Source organism: Heterocephalus glaber, unplaced genomic scaffold (assembly GCF_053883595.1).
Source record: "Heterocephalus glaber isolate CG9 unplaced genomic scaffold, H.glaber_assembly_v1.0 deba00001532, whole genome shotgun sequence".
Lineage (NCBI taxonomy): Eukaryota > Metazoa > Chordata > Mammalia > Rodentia > Bathyergidae > Heterocephalus > Heterocephalus glaber.
In genome coordinates, this window is record NW_028258330.1 from 35,467,298 (window position 1) to 35,490,891 (window position 23,594).

General features: G+C 35.6%; 1 protein-coding gene and 1 pseudogene across 1 annotated transcript; both read right to left on the minus strand.

The window, feature by feature from the left end:
- Positions 1–4,406: 4,406 nt before the first annotated feature.
- Positions 4,407–5,454, minus strand: LOC101712615 (olfactory receptor 7G2-like). The gene has a single exon (XM_004870728.3). The coding sequence runs from the start codon at positions 5,385–5,387 to the stop codon at positions 4,407–4,409; it is 981 nt and encodes a 326-aa protein (XP_004870785.2). The 5' UTR covers positions 5,388–5,454.
- A 10,253-nt stretch (positions 5,455–15,707) lies between these two features.
- LOC110346924 (olfactory receptor 7G2-like) lies at positions 15,708–16,675 on the minus strand (annotated as a pseudogene).
- Between the last annotated feature and the right edge of the window lie 6,919 nt (positions 16,676–23,594).

The following is a 23,594-nucleotide window of genomic DNA, read 5'->3' on the forward strand; positions in this document are numbered from 1 at the left end:
TGGTTTGTTGGTCAGAGAATAGAAGAACATAGAAAGAATATTGCTCTATTGATTTTGGAAAGATATCTCAGTAGAGCATTAGAATAGAAAAAATAGCCTCCTTCTAATACATGTACCACATCACTGCATGAATTTCCCAAATCATTCCATTTTTGGCCCTGTTTTTTAGCCCCATTGCATTCTGAGCTTTGTTACTGGGATTGCAACAATCAATTATCCTTTATAGCATCTGTTGAGCTGAGGTCCTTCTCCAGAGAACAGGGTATCTATGAATTGTTGTTAGTCAACCTTGGTGTAAGCATGGGTGGACTGAGAGATTGATAGTTGTGCTATATGCATAGCACCCACAGAATCCAGGACATTTATCTTCTTAAAGGGCTAATTTTACCTTAATGCTCTGTTGCATGACTTGATATTATTCTGAAATGTTTGAATTCCATGAGTTAGGATGGCTCTAGCTTAAATAAGATAAAAATACTTTTACTCAAATTAGCTGAAATATGATAAGCACTTAAATATATAAGAGCTCAGAAGATGTGCTTCCAGATAGAAGATACCTGGGCTCATTTATTATTTCATTAGTGAGCTTCATCCTGTGCTGACTCATCTCATTAACCTGCATCTGTGGGAAGTTTCAGATGCCTATATTTTCCTAGAGATAGCTGAGTATGTTTTCCCGGGTTTTGTTTCAACAGAGAAAAGACTTCTTCAAGGAGACATCTTTTCACTTAGTCCAGAATTAAGACCTCTTCCATTTGTAAATTAACCCCTGGGGTGATGAGTGGGATTATTGTGAGTAGATGAGATTTAGTGGTCTGGTGAGTCACAAATCTTACTGCATATTTGAACTACACACGGGCCAGTTGTGGAGTGGGTCTCATCCCACTATTAGACTGTCTAGACCTGACAGCTCCAGTTGGTGGTGTCTTTTCAGAATGTCCACAATAGAACCCCACCCTTCTTAATGAGAATTTGCCCTTTCAAGCAAATCTCATAACGCCAAGAACTTCTAGTAATATCATGGTGGAGAATGAGAGTCATCAGTTGAGGTTTGATTTGCTTCTCTTGTGAATGGAGAACATGTTATTGCACTGATTAGGAAGAAATTGGAACTAATATTCTTCATTGTATCCAGATATTTCCAGATACTGCAAGACAGAACTTTTTTCTACAAAAAGTGATTGCACTTATCTGGCAAAATCAGATTATCAAGCAGGAATGGATGAACAGAAAGATGGCCTTGTCCTTAAACCCCTGACAAAGCTGAGGTGTTGCCTACAGGACTTCTGCTTGTGGCACAAAAACCTGCTAAATTCACCTGAGCTCTTTGGCCTCAAAGCAGCCATCTACCAATATTAATGCACCTTAGAATCAGATCTAAAAGTGAGCTCAGCTATGAGGCTCAAGTTTTTAAACAGCTTGATTAATTTTTGTTGCAACCTTGGGAAGGAAGTGTGACTTTGAGTACAGTGTCTCTTCTGCTCAGTCAGTCTCACAAAGTGGCTAACAACAAAGGTCTGACTGCTTCCAGGATTTCCAGTAACTGAGGTGATAATTCCACCCCTCCTCACCAGATAGCAGATCCAGATGAGGCAGGAAGTGAACCTCACACCCATGCTACTTGTTTCTTGCCTGTTTCTTAACTCATGGGTGAATAGTCCTTGAATGTAAGGGTTCCCATCAGCATGTGCACTGTTATTTTCTCAGCATGTACAATAGAGTACAGATATACTGTCTTTTTATTTCTTGTTTAGGAATAAATAAATGAGTAAGCCAATAAATAACTATGAAGGCAATAATTCTTCACATTACTGTTAAAGATATAACAGCATAACTCTATCTTTCACACTAAACTATAGTGTTTATTTCTCTTCTCTCTATTCATGGATGAATGTAATTCTCAGTCAACAGATACTTACATTAAAAATATCCTAGATGAAGTAGTTTAAGCAATAAATATTTATTTCTGAAATTTGTAGATACGGCAAAGGCCAAGGTTGAGATGCTAGAAATTCAAAGTATGATGTCAGCCATCCCTGAGGTTTGCAATGGCCACCTGTTTGCTTTATCCTTCACAGCCTAGGGAGTAGGTTCAGATGACCAGTCCCATCACACGCTCCAGACACATAGCCTCATAGAAACATGATTTCTTCCACAAGTCCTACCTACAAATACTGTCACATTGGAGGAAATAAATTATTAGGAAAGCAATTAAATTATTATTAAGTGTACTTTGTGAGTGTAAATTTTAAAACTGTTTGGGCTTGTGTATTGTAAGCAGCTTAATTCTAGGCAATTTCTATAGCACAATCTTTAAGAGATGTGCCATTAGAGCACAAGGCTGTTTTTCCAAAAAGAGAATCTACAAAAACATCAAAGCATGCATTAGATTTCCTGTTCCTTGACACAATACCTAACAGTCACAAATTAAAGGAAAGGTTTTAATTTGACTCATATTTTAAGGAGATTTAGTCCAAGGTAAACTGGCTGCAAGGCAGGGACATTATGGCAGAAGAGTATGATGGAACAAAATTTATTAGTTCATAGTGTGGGGGAAGCAAAAGAGAGGAACAGTGTCAGAGAGGAATGGGTAAAGACCAAGTGAAGCACCCAGGTCACACCTCTATGAGCCAAGCAACATCAGAAGTGTGCTGCACCAATATCCTAAGCAGATTCTAAAGTGAATCACACAGACAAAATTAAGCTTAACCATCACAATGCATTATTGCTTAAATGGCTTTACAGTGAATAAATGCATAGTTTTTTAAAGATGGTAAGAAATAAAAGTGAAATTGGATTATTTTCTCATATCAAAGGCAAGAACAAACTTCAGTTGTTTTTAACCTTCATTGTAGAAGGAAGACTAAAAATTCTTGAGCAAGGCAAATAGGTGTCTCAAAATGAAATCAGATTTAGGCCAGGGATTTAGCTCAGTGGCACTGTACCTGCCTCACAAGCACAAGGTCCTGAGTTCGATCCCTGGTACCAGAAAAAAAATCAAAACAGATTTGAGTACCCCCAATTATAAAGCATTCATTGATTTTTTTTAGAAAATATGGAGGACAATATTCAAACAACTTTATTTACAATAGAAAAACAGTAAGCAAAATTTCATCAGCATAAGAAATGTTCTTAATCTTTAATGTTATACATAATGCAAACATTTAGGGCTTTAAAAATAAATGAATACAACCACTGGGTTGATTTGTAGCACAATAATATGAATAACAAGAAGATATGGAATTCATCTGTCAAATTTGAATATGGTCAACTAGAAGCATATTTGTTTAAAAATTGTATAGGAATATATAGAAGATTGAGAAAATCCATGAGATTTTAAAAAAATAACAGTTTCATGTGGCAAAAAAATGATCAAATATTGACAATCTAATACTGCCAGCATCAATTCATTCCTGTGTATGAGTACAACTCTTCTTTCTTTTCTATATTTTGTACTCTTCTTACTGCCTTATTAGGAAATATTGAGGGTCTCATCAGATAGCACAGGACACACCTTCATCTGCAAATCCCTCTTTCCCAAACACAACCATTCATTCATCACATGAGATAAACCTAAGTCAGTGGGGACAGGATCTGAATGTATACTGAGGACCACCATTTAATGCACCACACAGATGGAGTGTGGTTGACACATGGAGCAGTTACTTATGAAGGAACCTAGGGAAGGACATGCAGTTTTCTGCCTCTGGCATCAAGAATCTGAGAAATGAATTTCCTGCAGTCACTTAGTGATCAAGATGATAAATAGATGAGTGTAACAGCTACTATAGAAGACTAAAGGAAGTCCAATTGTTTTCTATTAGATTCCCTGCCTCAGAAGTCCTTATAATGAAAACTGATTCTCTTAGTTGCCTGTTTATTAATGGGATTTTTTTCTTGTTAGCATTAAATAAAAATTCACTGCTTAATTTTACAATCATGTCAAATCACTGTCATCTGATTAGGCCATTTATCCAAAAAAAAAAAAAAACTGAGAATGCTGGATGTTATTTTCACCTCAAAAAAAAAAGTTTGCCAATATTAGTTTGAATTATTAACTCCACAAGGCATGAAAGTCCAATGCTTCACTTTCCAACAGAAATAGCACTAGGATATAATTCTAAAGGCCCAAACATATGATCAAGAGAAAGCTATTTTTAAAATATATTCCTGTTCCTATCTCTTGCTCCAACTTCCTTTACTAAGAGCATGCACATCTAAAAGTGCTCTCTAAAGGCTCTTGTTCATGTAATGCAAGCAAAAGTTATATTTATAATTGAAATTATTTACAAATATTATAGGCTGGATAAAAGACTATGTCTGGTTTCAATCTGTACTATAATGCACTTACCATTGCATTTGCTGATCATTTTAGTTAGAAACATTTTCACTCAACACAAACAGTGTTATTTTGATCTGCCCAACACCCACAGGTTTGGACTACTGTCATATTGCAGAAGAGAAGCTATCCTATTAATAAGTTTCCACAAAGCTTTCTTCATATCTCCATTCCTCAGACTATAGATGAAGGGATTCATCATTTGAGGGACCACAGAATACATCACTGAAGCTACTGCAGCCTTTTTGGATGAGTCAGTTATTAAAGAACTAATGTATACTCCCGAACCTGTCCCATAGAATAAGGTGACAACTAAGAGATGAGAGCCACAGGTAGAAAAGGCTCTATACTTTCCTTCTGATGATGGCATTCTCAAGATAGATGACACAATGTGAATATTAGAAAGCATGATTCCAAACACAGCAACACCACCAAAGATGCAAGCTGCCACATATATTACTATGTTATCAACTAAAGTGTCAGAACATGTGAGCCTGATGATCTGTGCAAATTCACAGAAGAAGTGTGGGATTTGCAACTTTGCACAGAAGGACAGACTTAGGATCATCAGGCTATGGAGCACTCCATCCACGATGCTAATGAAAAAGGAGAGAGTCAGTAATACACACATGCGGGTGCTCATGATGACTGCATACCTAAGTGGATGGCAGATGGCCACATAGCGGTCATAGGCCATTGCTGCAAGGAGACAACTTTCAAAAGCACCAAAAACCAAGACTAAACAAATCTGAGTAAGGCATCCTGTGTAGGTGATGTTCTGATCCTCTGTTTGGATGTTCACCAGCATCTTTGGGACAGTAGTTGTGCTTAAACAGATGTCATTAAGGGACAGGTTGGAGAGGAAGTTGTACATGGGAGTGTGGAGGTGAGAGTCAGAGCTGACAGCCAGGATGATGAGCAGATTACTCAGAATTGTAACCAGGTAGATGGACAGGAACAGGCTGAAGATGAGGGGCTGCAGCTCTGGATCATCTGTCAGTTCCAGGAGAACAAATTCTGACACAGCTGTTTGGTTTCTAACTTCCATAAATTCATGATCTGATCTAAAATAAACAGACAAAATATGACAAAATATAAAGACCAACAGAGGCAGTATGATCTTCAGAATTTTATTTCCACAACTGTGAGAAAATTTTTCTGTAATAAGTCTTCCTTTTTGAGAGATTTTTTTATGACAAGTATAAGTAATACACTCGCAAAACTCTCATTACATCTCATGAAGGAGATAAAAAGTAAATGGAAAATTATTTTGTAACAGCCATTGATTTTGAGAAGAGGTGGAATTTCTGTAAAAGAAACACTTGTCCTTCATAAGAGTATCAGTCCAGCACAGTGAAAGCCTGCTAACTAGCAGCCCAAACATCTGGGATGTGGTAAAAAATACAGTCAATATTTTTCATTTGAAGCATTTTTACAATAAACAATACATTGTCAGTTGTCACTCTTAAAATACTCTCCCTCAGTTCCAACACATTTTTGTTCTTACCATTTACTCAATAAGTTCTGGAAGTCCTGTATCATGAGTGTATTTAGTTTCACTGTTATTGCTGCCTCAATATCTTGCATTGATTCCTACTTTTATCTACTTTTTTATCTACTTTTATCTTTTATGGTCACATTGAATTTAAAAAGAGTCAGAACTTTTACAGTTTCAGATCTGGTGGATAAGTGGGTGTGGACACACTGCAGTTTTTTATGGAACCTGCCTTTCCATTGCATTACACTTGGTAGCAATATTCACTGTAGTTTTGATTACACCTTACAAAGACATTCACAAAACAGGGCTTCTAGAATTGCCTTAGGAAGTGGCAAGAACAATGGGAAAATATTACATTTTCTTTATCCATTCATCCAACGATTGACATATAGTGGTTGTGCAAGTTTACATTCCCATCAGCAATGTAGAATGGTTCCTTTTCCCCCTTACAGTCTCATCAGAATTTTTTAGTATTTGATTTCTTGTGATGAACCTTGAGACCATAATATTAAATGAAATAAATCACACACACAAGCTCAAATATCATATGCTTTCTCTTATACAAGATGTTCAAAGTATAAATAAATTAATGGGAAAAATAAAGCGCAGATAATAGGAAACATGGGGATAGATCTTTTGTAAAAGGCAAGGTGACCAAGAGATAGACAAAGGGGGATTAGTGAGGAGAGCCATATAAAAATTAAGATGGGTTATGAACATGTATCAACTTTGCACAATAAATGTAAGCACTATGAACTACAAACTTGAACTAACAATATTTTTTAAAAATTAAAATTTCAAAAAGCTTAACAATGGGATAATTCTGTTTAAAGAAATGGGTAGTAATTTGAGGGTATTATGGCAATGTTTCTTTCCATGTAATGAACTTTAAAAATTTAAATATTTATTATGTAACTGATCATATCTCATATATGTCATTATGTGAAGGTTGAGGGAGCCATTGACTTTCACCTCCTTAACTTATGGATGTACTCTCCTCTTCCTTCCATGGGATGAAATTACATAAATTATCTGTCCTTGGTTCCAAAGCATTAAATAAAAGATTTCATGTTCCTTGTTTGGCTTCAAAATGAATGACACTGAACATCATACCTGAATACTTCAGATGGATGATGTGTGCTCGGGAAAAGTAGACAGACTAAATGTGTGACTAGACAGGAAGTAGCATCTTTGGGAGGAGCTTCAGAGGTGGCTTCCTCGGGAGAGTAGGCATGTATTGTGATGTTTTCACTGGATGACCCATCCAGACTTTATACCACTTGGGTCCTCAAGATGCAAAGGTCCTCATTAAACTATTTTTTATTCTTAATCCCAGAAGGACAGCCCTTAAAGCCCTAGGCTATGGAGGTGAAGAATTCAGGATAGATGATATTTTTGAACGTTGATCCCCAGTGAGCCTCAACACTTATCTCCCTTGTTCCTGCTTATCTTGACTCAGGGACTTTGCCTGAACAAAACACAAAACACTTCCCTCATAGTCTGCAGCATTACTTTTTACTTACAAATTGATTCCCCATTTCATGATACCAGGAGGCCTGGTTCTGATATTAAGTTGAAAAAAATATAGCCTGAATTTGTGAGTAGAAAGGATGTAATTGCAAATAGCTAAATTTTACAAAAATGCCACACTTAGGGGTGTCTTTCTTTATATGACATTGATGTTGGGTGAAACATAATTTTTGTTCTTCAGAACTGGCACAGAAAATTCTAATTACTTTTTATGATATCTGTTTGTGGTAAAAAAAAGATTCTGCTTTGAATTTGTTAAGGACCTCCTTAAATTTTGTTACAACAGATATATTCACATGAGTTTTATTTCCACTTATTTTTTCTTATTAGAGATTGAACTCAGGACCTTCTACTTGCCAGGAAGGTGAAGTGCAGCTAAGCTACATCCCCAGGCCCTCTTTACTCTTCATTGAGTGTTATTTCAACCACCACATCCTCAGAAGGTAACATCATGCAGATGAGGCCATCATTCAGCACACGTGGGCAGATTTCACATACCAATTCATGGGTGGAGAATTCACTCCATGTTGGTGCTCCTTGTAATATCTTTTCTATTTCAGAACTTCAGAGTTTGCATACATTTATCAACTTCATTTACAGCACATTTTCTCTTTCTATGTGACTTTGTAATTTACAAAATGGATTACTGGGTGATTTCTGCAAGATGGCCTTGTACTGTCTTTCTTCACATTCTTAATCCAGCTCAGTTTGAAAGTAAAAATAACAGATTAAAGTACAAAAAAGAGGGCTTTTAATTATTTCATGTAATATGAAGAAAGAATAATATTATAAAAAGATAAATTTCCACATATACAAAGGAAGAATTCAAACATAGCATACCTAAGGAACAGGATCTAAGGGTATGATTTATCTCTAAAACCAGAAAATATACTACCTACTTCTAGGTGAAATGGATTCAGTGTCCTAGGTAAAATTATTTTCCAAGGCAGACATAAAGATTTTATATATGAGAAATATAAAAGAGTTGGGCATGTCTCAGACCATGACTGAATTCCAAACGTGAAAGTTTCAGGAAAAACTACTAGAAATAATTGAACTAAGCTCACGGGGAGCAGGGGGAGATTTGGTGGATGGATTTGTACAATTTTCCACATCTTGAAATAGTAGAAATCAGTAAAATGAGTTCCGGATCAGAGATCAGACCTGTGATGGATAGGAGGAAGTGTTAATCTGACAGATGAAAAAGGAGCACAAATTTCATTTGTATTGCAATGATGTTATATTCGCATTTATATATATTAAGCTATAATATATCTGGTTGGATTTACCTCAGATAAATGTAAGAGGAAAAGATATTGTTGAGTGAGTGCAAAATATCTTTTGAGGAGTTTTGTCTTTGGGGGAAAGAATGTGTGTGTGGCTAGAGCAGAATGAGAGATCTAGATGGATTTTTTTTAATTTCAGAAGAATTAATGCACATTTAAATTAAGGATGTCAGACTGCACAGTTGACCTTATACTACCTCTTGATGTGATTCTGAGAAATACCGATTAAGAATAGTGGTGGATAAATGAAATTCCATCACTTGCCTCTTGAATATTACACATAAATAAAGACACAAAGATATACTTTAGCTTTTCAGGTGTCCATATTTCTGATGAAGTGGTCATATTTAGCAATTTCCAGAATGAAATCTTCACAATTTAGGTATCATCATTACTCTTTGGGTGAGGTTTCTATTTAATAAGTACTTGAAGATTATATTAGTGTCCGTTAAAGTGATATGTTCTACATATATTTCTAAACCAGAGAAAGGAGACCAAAGATAAATAAGTGAGAAATCAAAAGCCCGCAAAAGTTTCATCATGTGTCATTGTATTCTAAAATAAAGCTCAGGGCAAATACACAATCTTTGAACACAGTTACCTGGATAACTTGTGCAGATCTGAGAGCTGAGAGTTAAGAAAGGGTTGATGAGGAGAAACAGGGAAGCAGAGTCAGTAAAGGTGGAAAGGGGGTTGGGGAAACACAGATATGGACATGTGGGTAGGTACAAGGGAAGTAAGAATGATCAAGATACTATATGTGTCAATCCTCAAGCTGAATGTAGCCTGCATTTATTGCACATATATATGAATAAAAATTTAAATGCAGAAGTAGCAAAGCATACTATAGAAATCTAATTAAATAAATATTTGTTGGGCACTTAGCAGGAACTGGATCCTGGGCTATGGACCTAGAAGGGTGAAGTTCTTATAGGAAAGTGTTATGGAGGAAGGATGGGAAGACAAATTTAATAACAACACTTTTAATTAAAATCAATTTCATGAGAAAAGTGATCTGTACAAGAAAAAATCCTCATTGATCATAGTAAGTCTGGATACCTCAATAGCTGTCATATGTGTGGGTATAAGTCATTACAAACACTAGCTAAATATGTAATACTCAGGGATGTCTTTTCTTAGACATCATCATTGTTGACTGAATCTTAGTTTTTGTTCTGTATAATGAATTCAGAGTTTTTTAATCTACTTTTTATAATCACTGCTGGTGACCAAAGATATAGACAAGACCTTCTTATAATTTTGATAAATATTTTCTTAATTTTTTCACAATAGTTTCCTTCACATGTGGAGACTGAATTTATATTTTAATTTTGAATTTTGAATTCAACTACAAAATACACAGAAGGTCACTGTGTGCAGATTTGTCAATGTGTTTAGCACGTGTGATGGTTCATGGGTGGATTAACTTTTTATGTTACTCCTTTTTATGACATCTATGTTTAAGGAGTTCAAAATTTTGCCTATTTTATTAAGATTAATTTACATCACATTCTGTTAAACCAATATGTTGCACGTATTTTTTTGTACCGGAAATTGAACTCAGGACCTTGCACCTGTGAGGCAGGCACAATGCCACTGAGCTAAATCCCCACCCAGGCACATATTATTTCTGAAGTATGGAAAAGAGAAGAAAGATAAAACAGTGGGGATTTCAAAGCTGAATAAAATATCAACATTTGTTACTGCATCCTAAAGTGATTTTTAGAAGGACGAATACACCCTCTCCCAACACGAGTGTCTGGGAATCTTGTGCAACTAAGCAAGAGGAAAGTTGAGAAAAACTTCAAGGACAAGAAAGCCAGGCCAAGAGCTGCAATATCCAAGGATCCTTGAGCACTTCAACTGTATAAATGTTTAAGCAGAGAACTCACCCATTGAATGTGAAATTGTTGCACAGCATGGTTATTGAGATAATGGATGGAGGAAATGTGATAGTAATTTGAAAAATTTCTTAACTTTCCCAAACTTCCATTGGCTGATCTCTTACTTCCAGACCTCATAATTGCAATCATCTTCCTCTCAACTCTTTCTGGCCATGTCTATCACAAGGGCCATTCACAGATAGACTCACCACTCTTCACTGAATTCTAGGTCTTTTTCTAGAAGTATGCTTAGCATCACACTCATGCTCCCTTACATTATCTCAAAGGTTGACATTACAGTAAAATTTTTTAAATATATCTAGAGAGATATAGAGTAATATCTCACAAAAATGCAAGACTAAAAGTCATTTGTAGAGATAACTAGAGCCTTCATTGCTATGACCTATTTAACTATGAAGACAAATATTGACAAATTAAACCATATTCAAACAAAGTAGTCGTGGGCAAATTTTAAACACCATAAACCACATGCAAAAGAAAACAGACTCCTAAAGAGTAAATTTGCAACCTAAGTATATTGGCACAGACCTGTAATCCCATTACTCTGGGAAGCTGAGGCAGCAGGATTGAAAATTTGAGCCCAGCCTAGGTAAACTAGCATCTTAGTGAGAACGTGCCACAAATATAAATAAATAAACAGGAAAATGGACTGAGCTTCCAGTTCCTCCTGAATGTGCTTGGCTCAATCCTCAATACCAAACATCTCCAATAAATAGGCAATATTTACTTAAAATACAAAGTGTTGCTATTTTAATATGTATGTAACTATTATGAATTAATAAAAAGATGAGCATCTTTTTGATGAGATTGTGATAAAATAAATAAATATGCCTCAAGGGATTTAATGGGATTAAGTGGCCTCTCTTCTTCCATTATATGAACATGACTCATAACCTCATAAAGATGAAACATAAGTTAAGGAAACAATATTTTTATATACATGAAATTTCAAAGTAAATTAAAATGTTTGGGGAATGATGTGGATCCCCAGAAATAAGTAAAAGATATAACTATGTTCAACTTTGAAACTATTCAAAAATAAACACCACACCTCTATATTCAATAATTCTGCCCCAAGTATAAAACAATCTTTTTACCCTTTTTTAAGGTCCTGAAAATAAAGTTCATGACATGACCATGTTATTAATGTGTACTACCACTCAGCTCTCCTCCTAACCCAGAAGATATGGAGTCAACTACTCAAACAGCCTAATTTACAGTAGCAGAAAAACAAGGACCAAATTTACATCACCACCAAACATGTTCTTTATTTTTTAATTTGAGCATACATAATATAAATGTATAGAGCTTTGCAAGAAAATCTGCTGAAACCTATGACACGATGGATTGTGAAACACAATGAAATAACAGAAAGATGTAGTGTTCATTCCTTCAGTCCGAACTTTATTGAGGTTAAATAGAAGTAACTTTTATGTAAAGTATTATACAGAAATAGCAACAGAGGTGTTGAAAATGCTAGAGTTCTCTGAAAATAAGTTTTGTGGGGGAAGACTGATCCACTTCTGGCATTCAAAAGCTGGCTACATCAACACAGTTCCTATCTCATAGTAGCAGCAATCCCTTCTTTGCACTTTCTCTATTCTGTTCTCTCTATTCATAAAGAAATGTGTGAATCACATGTATAAATACCGAATAGTTTCTCTAGTGTGAGAAAATGAAAGTGTAAATAAGGATTAAAATGATTCAAATGACTAATTGATAATTTGAAATAGGAAGAAAAGGTCCAAAGGGGTAGGGGAAGTGGGAGGGGAAGGGGAAAGGAAAGAAGGGAAAGGAAAAATTATGAGAAAAGAAAAAAATGGAAACAAAATCTATGTAAATAGGGAAGGGTGGAGGGAGTGAAGGGAGCACAGGTAATGGGAAAAAAATAAGAACCAAGATACATCATGTACAGGTACAAGCTCCCAATGATAAATGTAAACTTATCGTATACCTAAAATGTACCGATAAAAGAATTTAAGCAAAAAAAAAGAGAGAAATGTGTGAGTATATTCAAAGCTCACATGAATATTCCATTAAATTCTCCTCTTGCTAAATAATTTCCTTTTTAAAAATGTAATAGTCACATATTTATTAAGTTAATCACAGATGAAGATAATGTTTTAAGTGCCACCATTCAGACTGACACAGAGATGTAATCCATTTGATCCTTGGAAAATGTACTTATCAAATAACCCTGAAACAAGCTCTCAGATTCTTGTCACTTTCATCAGGACCAGAGGTAGACAACTGCATTAGCGTCATCACCTGGGAATGTGAAGGAGAAACATTACCAGGATGAGGCCACTTCAGAAGTAAATTAAACTCTCTTCTGTTTTGGTGAATTTTTAACATCTGAAGTCCTGGGAAGAAAATGGGATTCTCTTTATTGTTTGAGAATATTAATGGTATAATTTTTCTTTTAGGATAGAGGGCATTTTGAACAATGACTTTCAAAAATATCACAGTCATCAGAAACAACTGATAGTATCTAAAGATGGTAATTCTAAAGACAATGGCATTAAATGTGGTGGATAGTATTTTCCTCAGAAGCATAAGAGTTGCCTTTAATAGTTTTCAGTAATTCCTTCATGGGCTATGGATATCCACTCTTTTGGTCCTCAGTACAACTAACAGTATGATATAATTTGGTACCCAACATATGCAATATGTAGACGCTAATATCTAGTTATAACCAGAAAATTTATTTTTATTATTATTCATTGTTTATTGGTACATTTTAGGTATACATTATGATCACATTCACCATTGAGAACTTGTACATGCTATATCTCGTTTCTTATTTTTTCCCATTCCTCTTTCCTCCCCCAACCCCTCCACCCTTCCTGTTTACAAAAGCTTTGTTTCCATTTTTCCTTCTTTTCTCATTTTTTTTCTTTCCCTTCTTTCCTTTTCCCCCACCCACCTCCTTAGTTCTCCTTCCCCTTTGAACATTTTCTTCCCATTTCACAGTCTCTAGTATACATTTTTGTGACCACAGAATTTCTTAAATACCATCCCTGATCTCTTCTGATTCAATAGTTCACCCCTTCATGACCATACACAAGTCAGAAAATTGCTGAAACTATAAGCCTCTGAATCTGTGGAAAGTGAAAGTCTAAATTCTGCCACTCCAATATAAGGAAGGATATATTTGAGTCATTTATTGAAAAATGGGTCTATCTTGAGACTGTTAGGCCAAGTGAAATAAATCAGAAACAGAAGGATGAATATCACATTGTTTTCCTAGTCTGTGAACCCCAAAATATAAGCAATGTAAAGACCAAAATAAAAGAGAGATGATAGAAATTGGAGAGTTAGACTCTGTAGAGATGGGAAGCAATTTGGGGAAAGGAAATAGTGGAGGGAAACATAGAATAGGAGGGATGGAAATACAGTATGTATACATCCCAATTTCCCAAGATAAATATAATTATTATGTATTATAAACACATACTAATAAAAAACAGTGCTCACAGTTGAAATCATGAGTCAAACAACATAGAGCTCAATTAAAAAAAGGATGAGTTTTACTCTATGCTAAAAAATTCTTGGTTTTTATACTACCTCATCATTTGAGAACAATAAAGTGAAGCAAGTGTCATGATTTCTGGCTTACCAGGAATCCTGTCACTAAGACTTATACAGAAAAGTGATGTTGAAAGCAAACAAGCATTGGAGGAGGTCTGCAAAGGGGTCTCATCAAGGCTTCCTCCATATCCTGTTCCTTGGACTATAGATAAAGGGACTCAGCATTTGAAGAACCACAGAATACCTCACTGAAGTCATTTCAGTCTTCCAGGATGAGTCAGTTACTGCAAATCTAGTGTACACCCCCAAACCTGTCCCATAAAACAAGGTTACATCTGGCAAGTGAGCCCCACAGGTGGAAAAAGCCTTATACCTTCTTTCTGATGGTGGCATACAATGTGAGTGTAAGAAAACATGATTCCAAACAGAAGAACAGCACCAAAGATGCAAACTGCAACATACATTCCTCTATTATCAATAGATGTATCAGAACAAGCTAACCTGATACCAACAATTCATTCTTGTGTGTGTGAGAACAACTCTTTTTTCTTTTCTTTATTTACTGCTCTTCTTACTGTCTTATTAGAGATACCTGAGGGTTTCATCAGATACTGCAGGATACACCCTTCATCTGTAAATCTTTCTTTCCCAAACACAACCATTCATTCATTTATCACTTACGATCATCCTAAGTCAGTGCAACAGGATCTGAAGGTATATTTAGGACCACCATTTAATGCACAATAGAGATGGAGTCTCGTGGACCCATATAAGAATTGCATCTGAAGGAACCTAGGGAAGGACATGCAGTTTTCTGTCTCTGACATCCAGAGTGGGTGTGACACCTGAAACATTCATTTCCTGCAGTCACTTGGTGACCTGGATGACAAAAAGACCAGGGTGACAGCTCTCACAGAGGACTGAATGAAGCCCTACTTTTTTCAGTAGATGCCCTGCCTCAGAAGTTTTTGTAATAATAGATAATTCTCTTAATTGCCTGAGCATATTAATGGTAAGGTTTCTTTTTCTTGTTAGCATTCAAGATATCTTCATTGGTGAATTTCACAATCATCTCAAATCACTGTCATGTAATTGGGCCATTTACTGAAAAAATCAAACTGATGACGCTAAACACTCTTTTTACCTCAGAAGAAAACAGTTTTCCAGTATCAGGTCCCATTATTAACTTCGTAAGTCATGAAAGTCCACTGCTTTGCTTTCCAAGAGGAGTAATGCTAGGATACAATTCTAAAGACCCAACCATCTGGTCGGGAAGAAGCTATTTTTAAAATATGATGATAGATTTTTTTTCAAAATTTTGTCCCTCTTCACATCTCCTGCTCTAACTTGCTTTACTAAGAGCATGCACATCCAAAAAATTGTGAAGGCTAGAGTCAGTCTCTCTCTCTCTCTCTCTCTCTCTCTCTCTCTCTCTCTCTCTCTCCCTCTCTCTCTCTCCAGTCTGCCCTTCAGAGAACATGAACAAATATTTTATTTACAAATGATATTATGTTGTAAATATCACAGATAGGATAAAAAGCAATGTAGTGTTTGAATCTGTAATGTAATATACTTGAACATTAAATTTCTGATCATTCTAGTTAGTGACATTTTATTAACTAAGGATATTTTATTTTGAATAAAGTATGCACACATCCAAGCAAATGATACAATAGAAGAGCATCTATCCTAGCAATATGCTTCCACAAAGCTACCTTCATGTCCCAGTTCCTTAGACTATAGATAAAATGGTTTCTCATTTGAGGGATGACAGAATACATCACTGAAGCCACTGTAGCCTTTTTGGATGAGTCAGTTATTAAAGAACTAATGTATACCCCCAAACCTGTCCCACAGAACAAGGTGACAACTGAGAGATGAGAGCCACAGGTAGAAAAGGCTCTATACTTTCCTTCTGATGATGGCATTCTCAAGATAGATGACACAATGTGAATATAACAAAGCATGATTCCAAACACAGGAACACCACCAAAGATGCAAGCTGCAACATATATTATGTTATCAGTGATCATATCAGGACAAGTGAGCCTGATAACCTGAGCATGTTCACAGAACAAGTGGGGCACTTGGTGATCTGTGCAGAAGGACAGTCGCAGTAACAATAGACCATGGAATAGTCCATACATAATGCTAATAGACAAAGAGACTAGGCTCAGTAAAACACATAAGCATAGGTTCATGGTGACTGTGTACCTAAGTGGATGGCAGATGACCACATAGTTGTCATAGGCCTTTACCTCAAGAGGACAACTTTTGAAATGACTCAAAGCCAAGACTAAACAGACCTGAGTGAGGCAGCCTGGTCCTGAGTTTGGATGTTCACCAACATGTGTGGGACTGATGTTGTGCTTAAACAAATGTCATTAAAGGACAGAGTGACAAGAAAAAGATACATGGGAGTATGGAGATGGGAGTCACAGATAACAGCCTGGGTGATCATGAGGTTTCCAGAGATGGTGACCAGGTACATGGAAAGAAACAGGCTGAAGATGAGAAGCTGAAGTTCTGGATCATCTGTCAATCCCAAGAGAAGGAATTCTGAGACAGCTGCTTTTCTAGATTCCATGAGCTCATGGTATAATCTGAAAGAAGTAATGAAAAGATAATAAAACATATAGACCAGCAGAAGCTACAAGTAACAGGGTAATGTGTTAGAATATCATCCTGTGTACATCTTTCTTGATCTTTTGGATTTTGCTTTCACAGTTGTGAATGAATAATTTTTTTGTTACTGACTCTCCCATTGTGAGGAATTTGTTTCTGGCAGCTCTAATAATTATTTCACTCACAAATCTCTCTACCTAACACACGCACAACAAAAAAAGTGAATGGAAAATTATTTTATAAAAACAATTGTGATTGGAAAAAGACTGATTTTTCTCTGAAGGAGATAGGACACATTCTTGGAAAAATGAAAGTCCAGCAGAATGAGAAGTTAATGACCATCAGTACAAACATATAAAGTATGATAAAAATATAATGAATGCTCCAGTTTTTAAAATATATCACAATGGAAGTATATTTCTAGTAATCACCCTCAAAATACTATCCCTCACTTTGAATACACATTTTGTTCTGGGTGTCCTGCTTCTGAAGTGGTATTTTTTGTTCTGTTTGGGTTTTTTTTTTTTGTACCAGGGATTGAACTCAGGACCTTGTACTTGCAAGGCAGGCATGGTGCCACTGAGTGGCGAAATTCATGGTCCTCAAGTGCGTTTAATTCCAGTGCCATTGCTGCCTCTATATACTGGATTGATTCAAAACATTCATCTTTCATGTTCATTTTGAGTTTTTGCAAAACCAGAAGCTGCTCAGTGCCTGATATTGTGAACAAGGAGATGAGAATACAGCACAGTGTTTTTTTCAAGCCTGTTATTCCATTGGATGGCACTTGGTACCAAGATTAACTGTATTTTTTATCACACCTCATAAAGACACTCAGAAAAGAGGACTTCCATAAATGCTTCAGAAATTGCCAAGGACAAGGAGATAAATATCAGATTTTCTCTAACCATTCTTCTGTTGATGAACATATAGGCCATTTTCAAGACTTAGTTATTATGAATTGTGCTGCTATCAATATGGCTATGCATTGATCACTGTAATATGATGTCTTTAAAACTTTGGAAAGATAGCTAGAAGGGAAAAGGTTGAGTTGCATAGAATATTTAGTTTTAGCTTTTTGAGGAACCTCCATACTAATTTCCATACTAGTACTAGTACTCCATACTAGTACTGGTTGTACTAGTTTACATTCCCACCAGCAATGTAAAAGCGTTCAGTTTTTCCCCTACAACCTCATCAAAATTTGTTATTACTTGATTTCTTGTGATGCACCTTAAGGCCATAATATTAAGAGAAATAAATCAGACACACAAACTTAAATGCTGTATGCTTTCTCTTGTATGAGAAACCCAAAGTATCAATCAATTAAAGAGTAAAATAAAATTTAGATAATAGTAGTCAGGGAGTAGATCTTTTCCAAATAAAAGGTGACAATGGGATGGAAAAGGGGGAAGGATTGGAGGGGATGACAAAAGAATTAAGATGTGTTATGTACATTTACCCACTCTACATAAGAAATGTAATCATTATGTACCACAGACATTCCATAACACTTTCAAAAAATTAAAAATGGGATAAGTGTATTTGAAACAAGGGGGAGTTATTTGAAGGGGATTGATGGTAATATGTCTTTTACTTTAATGAGTTTTTAAAATATAAACATTCACCATACATTTTGATAACATCTCATATATTACACTATATCAAGTTGGAAAGAGTTGACAGCCGAGTCAGGGTGATATTTTTCTCACCAACCTAGGTCTGTCCTCTTATCTTTCCTCCCCAAAGTGAAACTACTTAAAATATCAACCCTCATTTCTAAAGCAATAAGTTTCATGTATCCTGTTTGACTTCAAGATGAATGATGCTCAACACCACACCTGAATATTGAAGATGGAGGATGTGTCCCCAGGAAAAGCTGACAGACTAAATGTGTGAGTGGGATACTGCATAGGAAGTGTCATCTATGGAAGGAGGCACAGGTGGCTTCCTCACCAGATCAGGAATGTATTGTGATGTTTTCATTGGCTGACCCTTCCAGTCATTATACCCCTTGGGTGCTCAAAAATCCAAAGGTCCTTATTAAACTATCATTCTAATCCCAGAAGGACATACACTTAAAAAGCCATGGCTATGGAAGTGATGAATTCAGGGTGGGTGATTTTCTGAACCTTGAGCCCCAGTAAGTCTCATTATTTGTCTCCATTGTTCCTGCTTATCTCCATTTAGGGACTTTGCCTGAACAAAACACATAACATTTCCCAAATAGAGTGCACTATTATTTTTTATTTACAGATTAAAATCAGTAATTCTCTATCTACTTCATGGTATCTGGAAGCCTGTCCCTATATGAAATGTGAAAATATGGTCTAAACATGTGGGTATCAACAATGTAATGGTACATGTCAGCTAAATATTAGAAAAAGGCAACATTCATGGGTGTCTTTCCTTATACAACACTAATGTTTATTGAAACTTAATTTTTGTTCTTTATAATTAGCACAGAAAATTCTAATCTTTTTACAATCTCTGTAGTAAAAAAATCTGCTACAAATTTGATAAAGACTTGTGCTTGCTTTGGCAGCACATTACCAAATTTGATAAAGACTTAATATTTTGTCACAGTAGTGTTCTTCACATGAAGACTTTGAACTCGATTTCTGTTTCTTCACTTTTAATTGAGGTATTAATTCCATTACTACATCTCTAGAAGGCAGCAGCGGAGTGAAGATGTGCTTATCACTCAGCACACGTGGTCAGATTTCAACCATGACTTCATAGGCGGAGATGTTGCCCAATGTCAGTGTTTCTTTTACCATCTTTTATATTTAAGAACTTCAGAGTTTGCCTACATTGATCATCTTAATTAACAACAATTTGTTTCTACATGAATTTGTAATGTATTATTTAAAGTTTATGACAAGATGTATTACTTGAAGTTTATGACAACATAACCTCATACCATCTTTTTTAAATTTTTTATTAGTGCCTATTTGCAAATATATAATGTTTACATTCCTTGTATGAAGTTGGTATATGTACATAACTCATTCTAATTCCTTTTTATTCCCCATTCCTTCCCTGTCTCTACCCTTCCTATTTGAGAAGGACCTGTCTCCCTACATTCTATTTTATTTTGCTCTTTATTTATAATTTCATTCTCTTGTATAGGAGAAAGCATGCAATATTTAAGCTTGTGTATCTTATTTGTTTCACTTAACATTATGGTCTCAAGGTGTGGGCTCTTTATGATGCCCAAAGCAGGCTATAAGCAGTGCAAGTTGTAAACTGTTACTCCATAATTGGCTTAATTTAAGAAATAAGTCTGATGGAAGCCTACATGACTCATAGGAGCATTATGGGTAGTATATAGGTTAGCCCAACCTCTCCACAAATGGCCACAACAGAGACAAAAGAAATGACCTGTGAAGCTTTGGGGCTTAATGTGAGATAATGTAACAGCCAAAGCAGTGCACCCAAATTCCATTCCCAAAACTAAACCCTATACTAAAAAGACAAGGTTAATTATTAACCACAACTTATTTTTTGTGTGTTCTGTTCCTAATTCAAGGATGCTTTTTCTCTTCCTTTACAAGCCTTTGCTGCATAAGCAATGTATCCATAGCAACTATAGCTTGCCCCTTAGCATAGGCCCTTTCCCCCGATGTAAGTATAATTGTATCACAAAAAAAATCAGGGGATTTAGCTGTCCAGGGTCTTTTTCTTCTTGCTCAACACTGGCCATCCTGGCTCCCCATTTCTCTCTTTAATTCTGTTTCTGAGTTTTTCTTCTCAACTTCCACCATAACACCAAGCAGGAGATCAGCATCCACCATGGGGATCTCCAATATCAAAGTGCATCAACAATCCTAAAAATGACTCATTAATCTTTCTTGATGCCTATCTTTCTTCACCAAATTAATCCAATTCAGTTTAACATTAAAAAGAAAAAATGGAAACAAAATCTTTGTAAATAAGGAGGGTGGAGGGGTGAAAGGGAGAGCACAGGAATGTGGAAAGAATAAGAACCAAGATATATGATGTAAAGGTACAAATTCCCAATGATGAATGTCATCATATTGTGTATCTAAAATGTATCAAAAAACAATGATTTTTAAAAACAGTAATAGATTCACAATAAAACAATCAGCAGGCATATAAAACAAGGTTATTTTTTTCATGTAACATAAAGAAACAATAATATTTGGGCCGGGGATTTAGCTTAGTGGTTTCACCGCCCAATGCGCAAGCACAAGGACCCGAGTTCGATCCCTGGTACCAAAAAAAAAAAAAAAAGAAACAATAATATTATGAAAAGATAAATTTTCACAGGTAGCAAAGAATGGATTCAAACATAACATGCTGAGTGAACAGAATACAGGAGGCCCTATGATTCATCTCCATAAACAAGAAAATAATTCCTCCTTCGAGATAAAGAGGACTCAGAGTCCTGGAAGGAAGTTGGTTGCCAGGGCAAAGACAGAACTTTTTTTTTTTATTTCACAAGTATTGATGAAATCAGAAGTTGGGCATGGCATAGCCCATGAACATTTATTTCAAAACCAGAACGTTTCAGAAAATACAGTAAGAGAGAATTTAACCAAGCTCACCCTGTCAAAGAGGGTGGATACTTACTTTTTTCCATGTCATTAAGTAGAAGATATCAGTGAACAATATATAATATATTAAGATATAATATATCTGGTTGACCCAATCAGTCCTCCAAAATGTTCTGAAGTGATATTCTAGAAAGAGGTAAGGAAGACTACAATTTCATGAACATCAATAGAAAGAATCCATCATGCAAAGCAAGCAATTAAATAGAGGGGAAAAACAAGGAACCAAGAACAGTAAAATAATATGACAAGGACAAGGCAATACATTTCAGTCATAACCATCAATGTAAGTGAAATTCACCAATCAAAATAAATAGATGGGCAGAATGGATCAAGAAACAAAATCCAACAAAATATTGCATACAAGAAACACATTTAACTGAAAATGAAATTCATATATTGAAAGTCAAAAAATGTAAAACAATACTTCATGTGACAGAAACCAACTCAAAAAACAGGGGTAGCTATTCTATTTGCAGACAAAGTGAACTTCAAGCCAAGAGTGATCAAGAGAGACAAAGAAAGTAACTACATATTTGTTATCTCCTCCAAGAGATATCTCTTGAATTGTAAATATATATGCACCAAATACCAGCACAACTATCTATACATATCAAACAGTGACAAACATGAAAATGCAAATAAGCACTAACATAACTGTAATAGGGAACCTCAATGCACGACTGTCACAAATAGACAGATGAACTAGATAAAAACTCTACAAACAAATATCAGAACCGAACCAAATCTGTGAATAAATGGACTTAGTAGATGTGTACAGAATGTTCCACCCCACAACATCAGAATATACATTCATCTCAGGTATACATGTGATGCTCTCCAAAACTGACCACATACTAGCTCATAGAACATGATTAAATAAATGCAAAGTAACTGAAATTATCCCATGTATATTATCTGACTATACATGTAATATATGGGAACTTAATCGCAAAAGAAACCACAAAAACTACCTAAACACATGGAAATTTGAAAAACAACTTGCTGAACAACCAATGGGTCACAGATAAAATTAAAGAAGAAATAAGACAGTTTCTAAAAATAAATGATCCTGACCATAAAATATATTGGAACTTATGAGATACAATGAAAGCAGTGCTACCAGAGAAATTTATAGCGGTGACTTACCACATCAGGAAAAGAGCACAAGCTCAAATAAACAACCTAATATTGAAGCTCGGGCTTCTAAAAAGAAGAACAAGTCAAGCCCAAAGATAGCACAAAGGAGAAAATCATAAAGATCAAAGCAGAAATTAGTGCAGTTGTGACTAAGAAAACAATACAAAAAATCAATGAAGAGTTAGTTCTTTGAAAGTTTGTATAAAAATGATAACCCCCTAGCCAACCTTATCAGAAAAGGAAATAAAAGACTCAAATGTATACAATTAAGAATGAAAAGGGCCAAGGATTTAGCTCAGTGGCACCGTGCCTGCCTTGCAAGTGCAAGATCCTGAGTTTAATCCCCAGTACCAGAAAAAAAAGAATGAAAAGGATGAAATCACAACAGATCCTGCAGAAATCAGTACCTACTTCAAGAAACTGTATGCTAATAAGATGGAGAACACAGACAAAATAGACAAATTCTTTGACACATACGAGTTACCAAAGCTGAATCAAGAAGTTCTAAAATTTCTAAATAAACCAATATCAATGAAATTGAAGATATAATTTGAAAGTTATTAACAAAGATAAGCCCAGGTTCCAATGGATTCACTGCTGAATTCTACAAAAAATGTAGATAAGATCTACTGCCACTATTGCTCCAACTCTAATGAAATTGAAAGGGAAGAAATATTCTCAATCCTGGAACCAATAATTATCCTGAAAACAAAACCAGAGAGGGATGTAACCATGAAGAGAACTACAGGCCAGTTCCCCTAATGAACATAGATGCAAAAATCCTCAATAAGATACTGACAACAGAATGCAGCAAATCATCCAGAAGATTATACACTATGACCAAGTAGGATTCATCCCAGGGATACAGGGATGGTTCAACACATGCAAACCAATAAATGTGCTATATCATATCAACAGAGAGAAAGACAAAAACCATATGATAACTCAATAGATGCATAGAAAGCATTTGACAAAGTCCAGCATGCATTCATAATAAAAACCTTACAGGAAATTGGAATAGATAGTCTTTATCTCAAACTGATAAAAGTCTCTATGACAAACCAACAGCCAATAACATGTTAAATTGTAAAAAATGAAAGCTTTCACTCTAAAATCAGGAACAAGACAAAGATGTCCACTATCGCCACTCCCATTCATTATAGT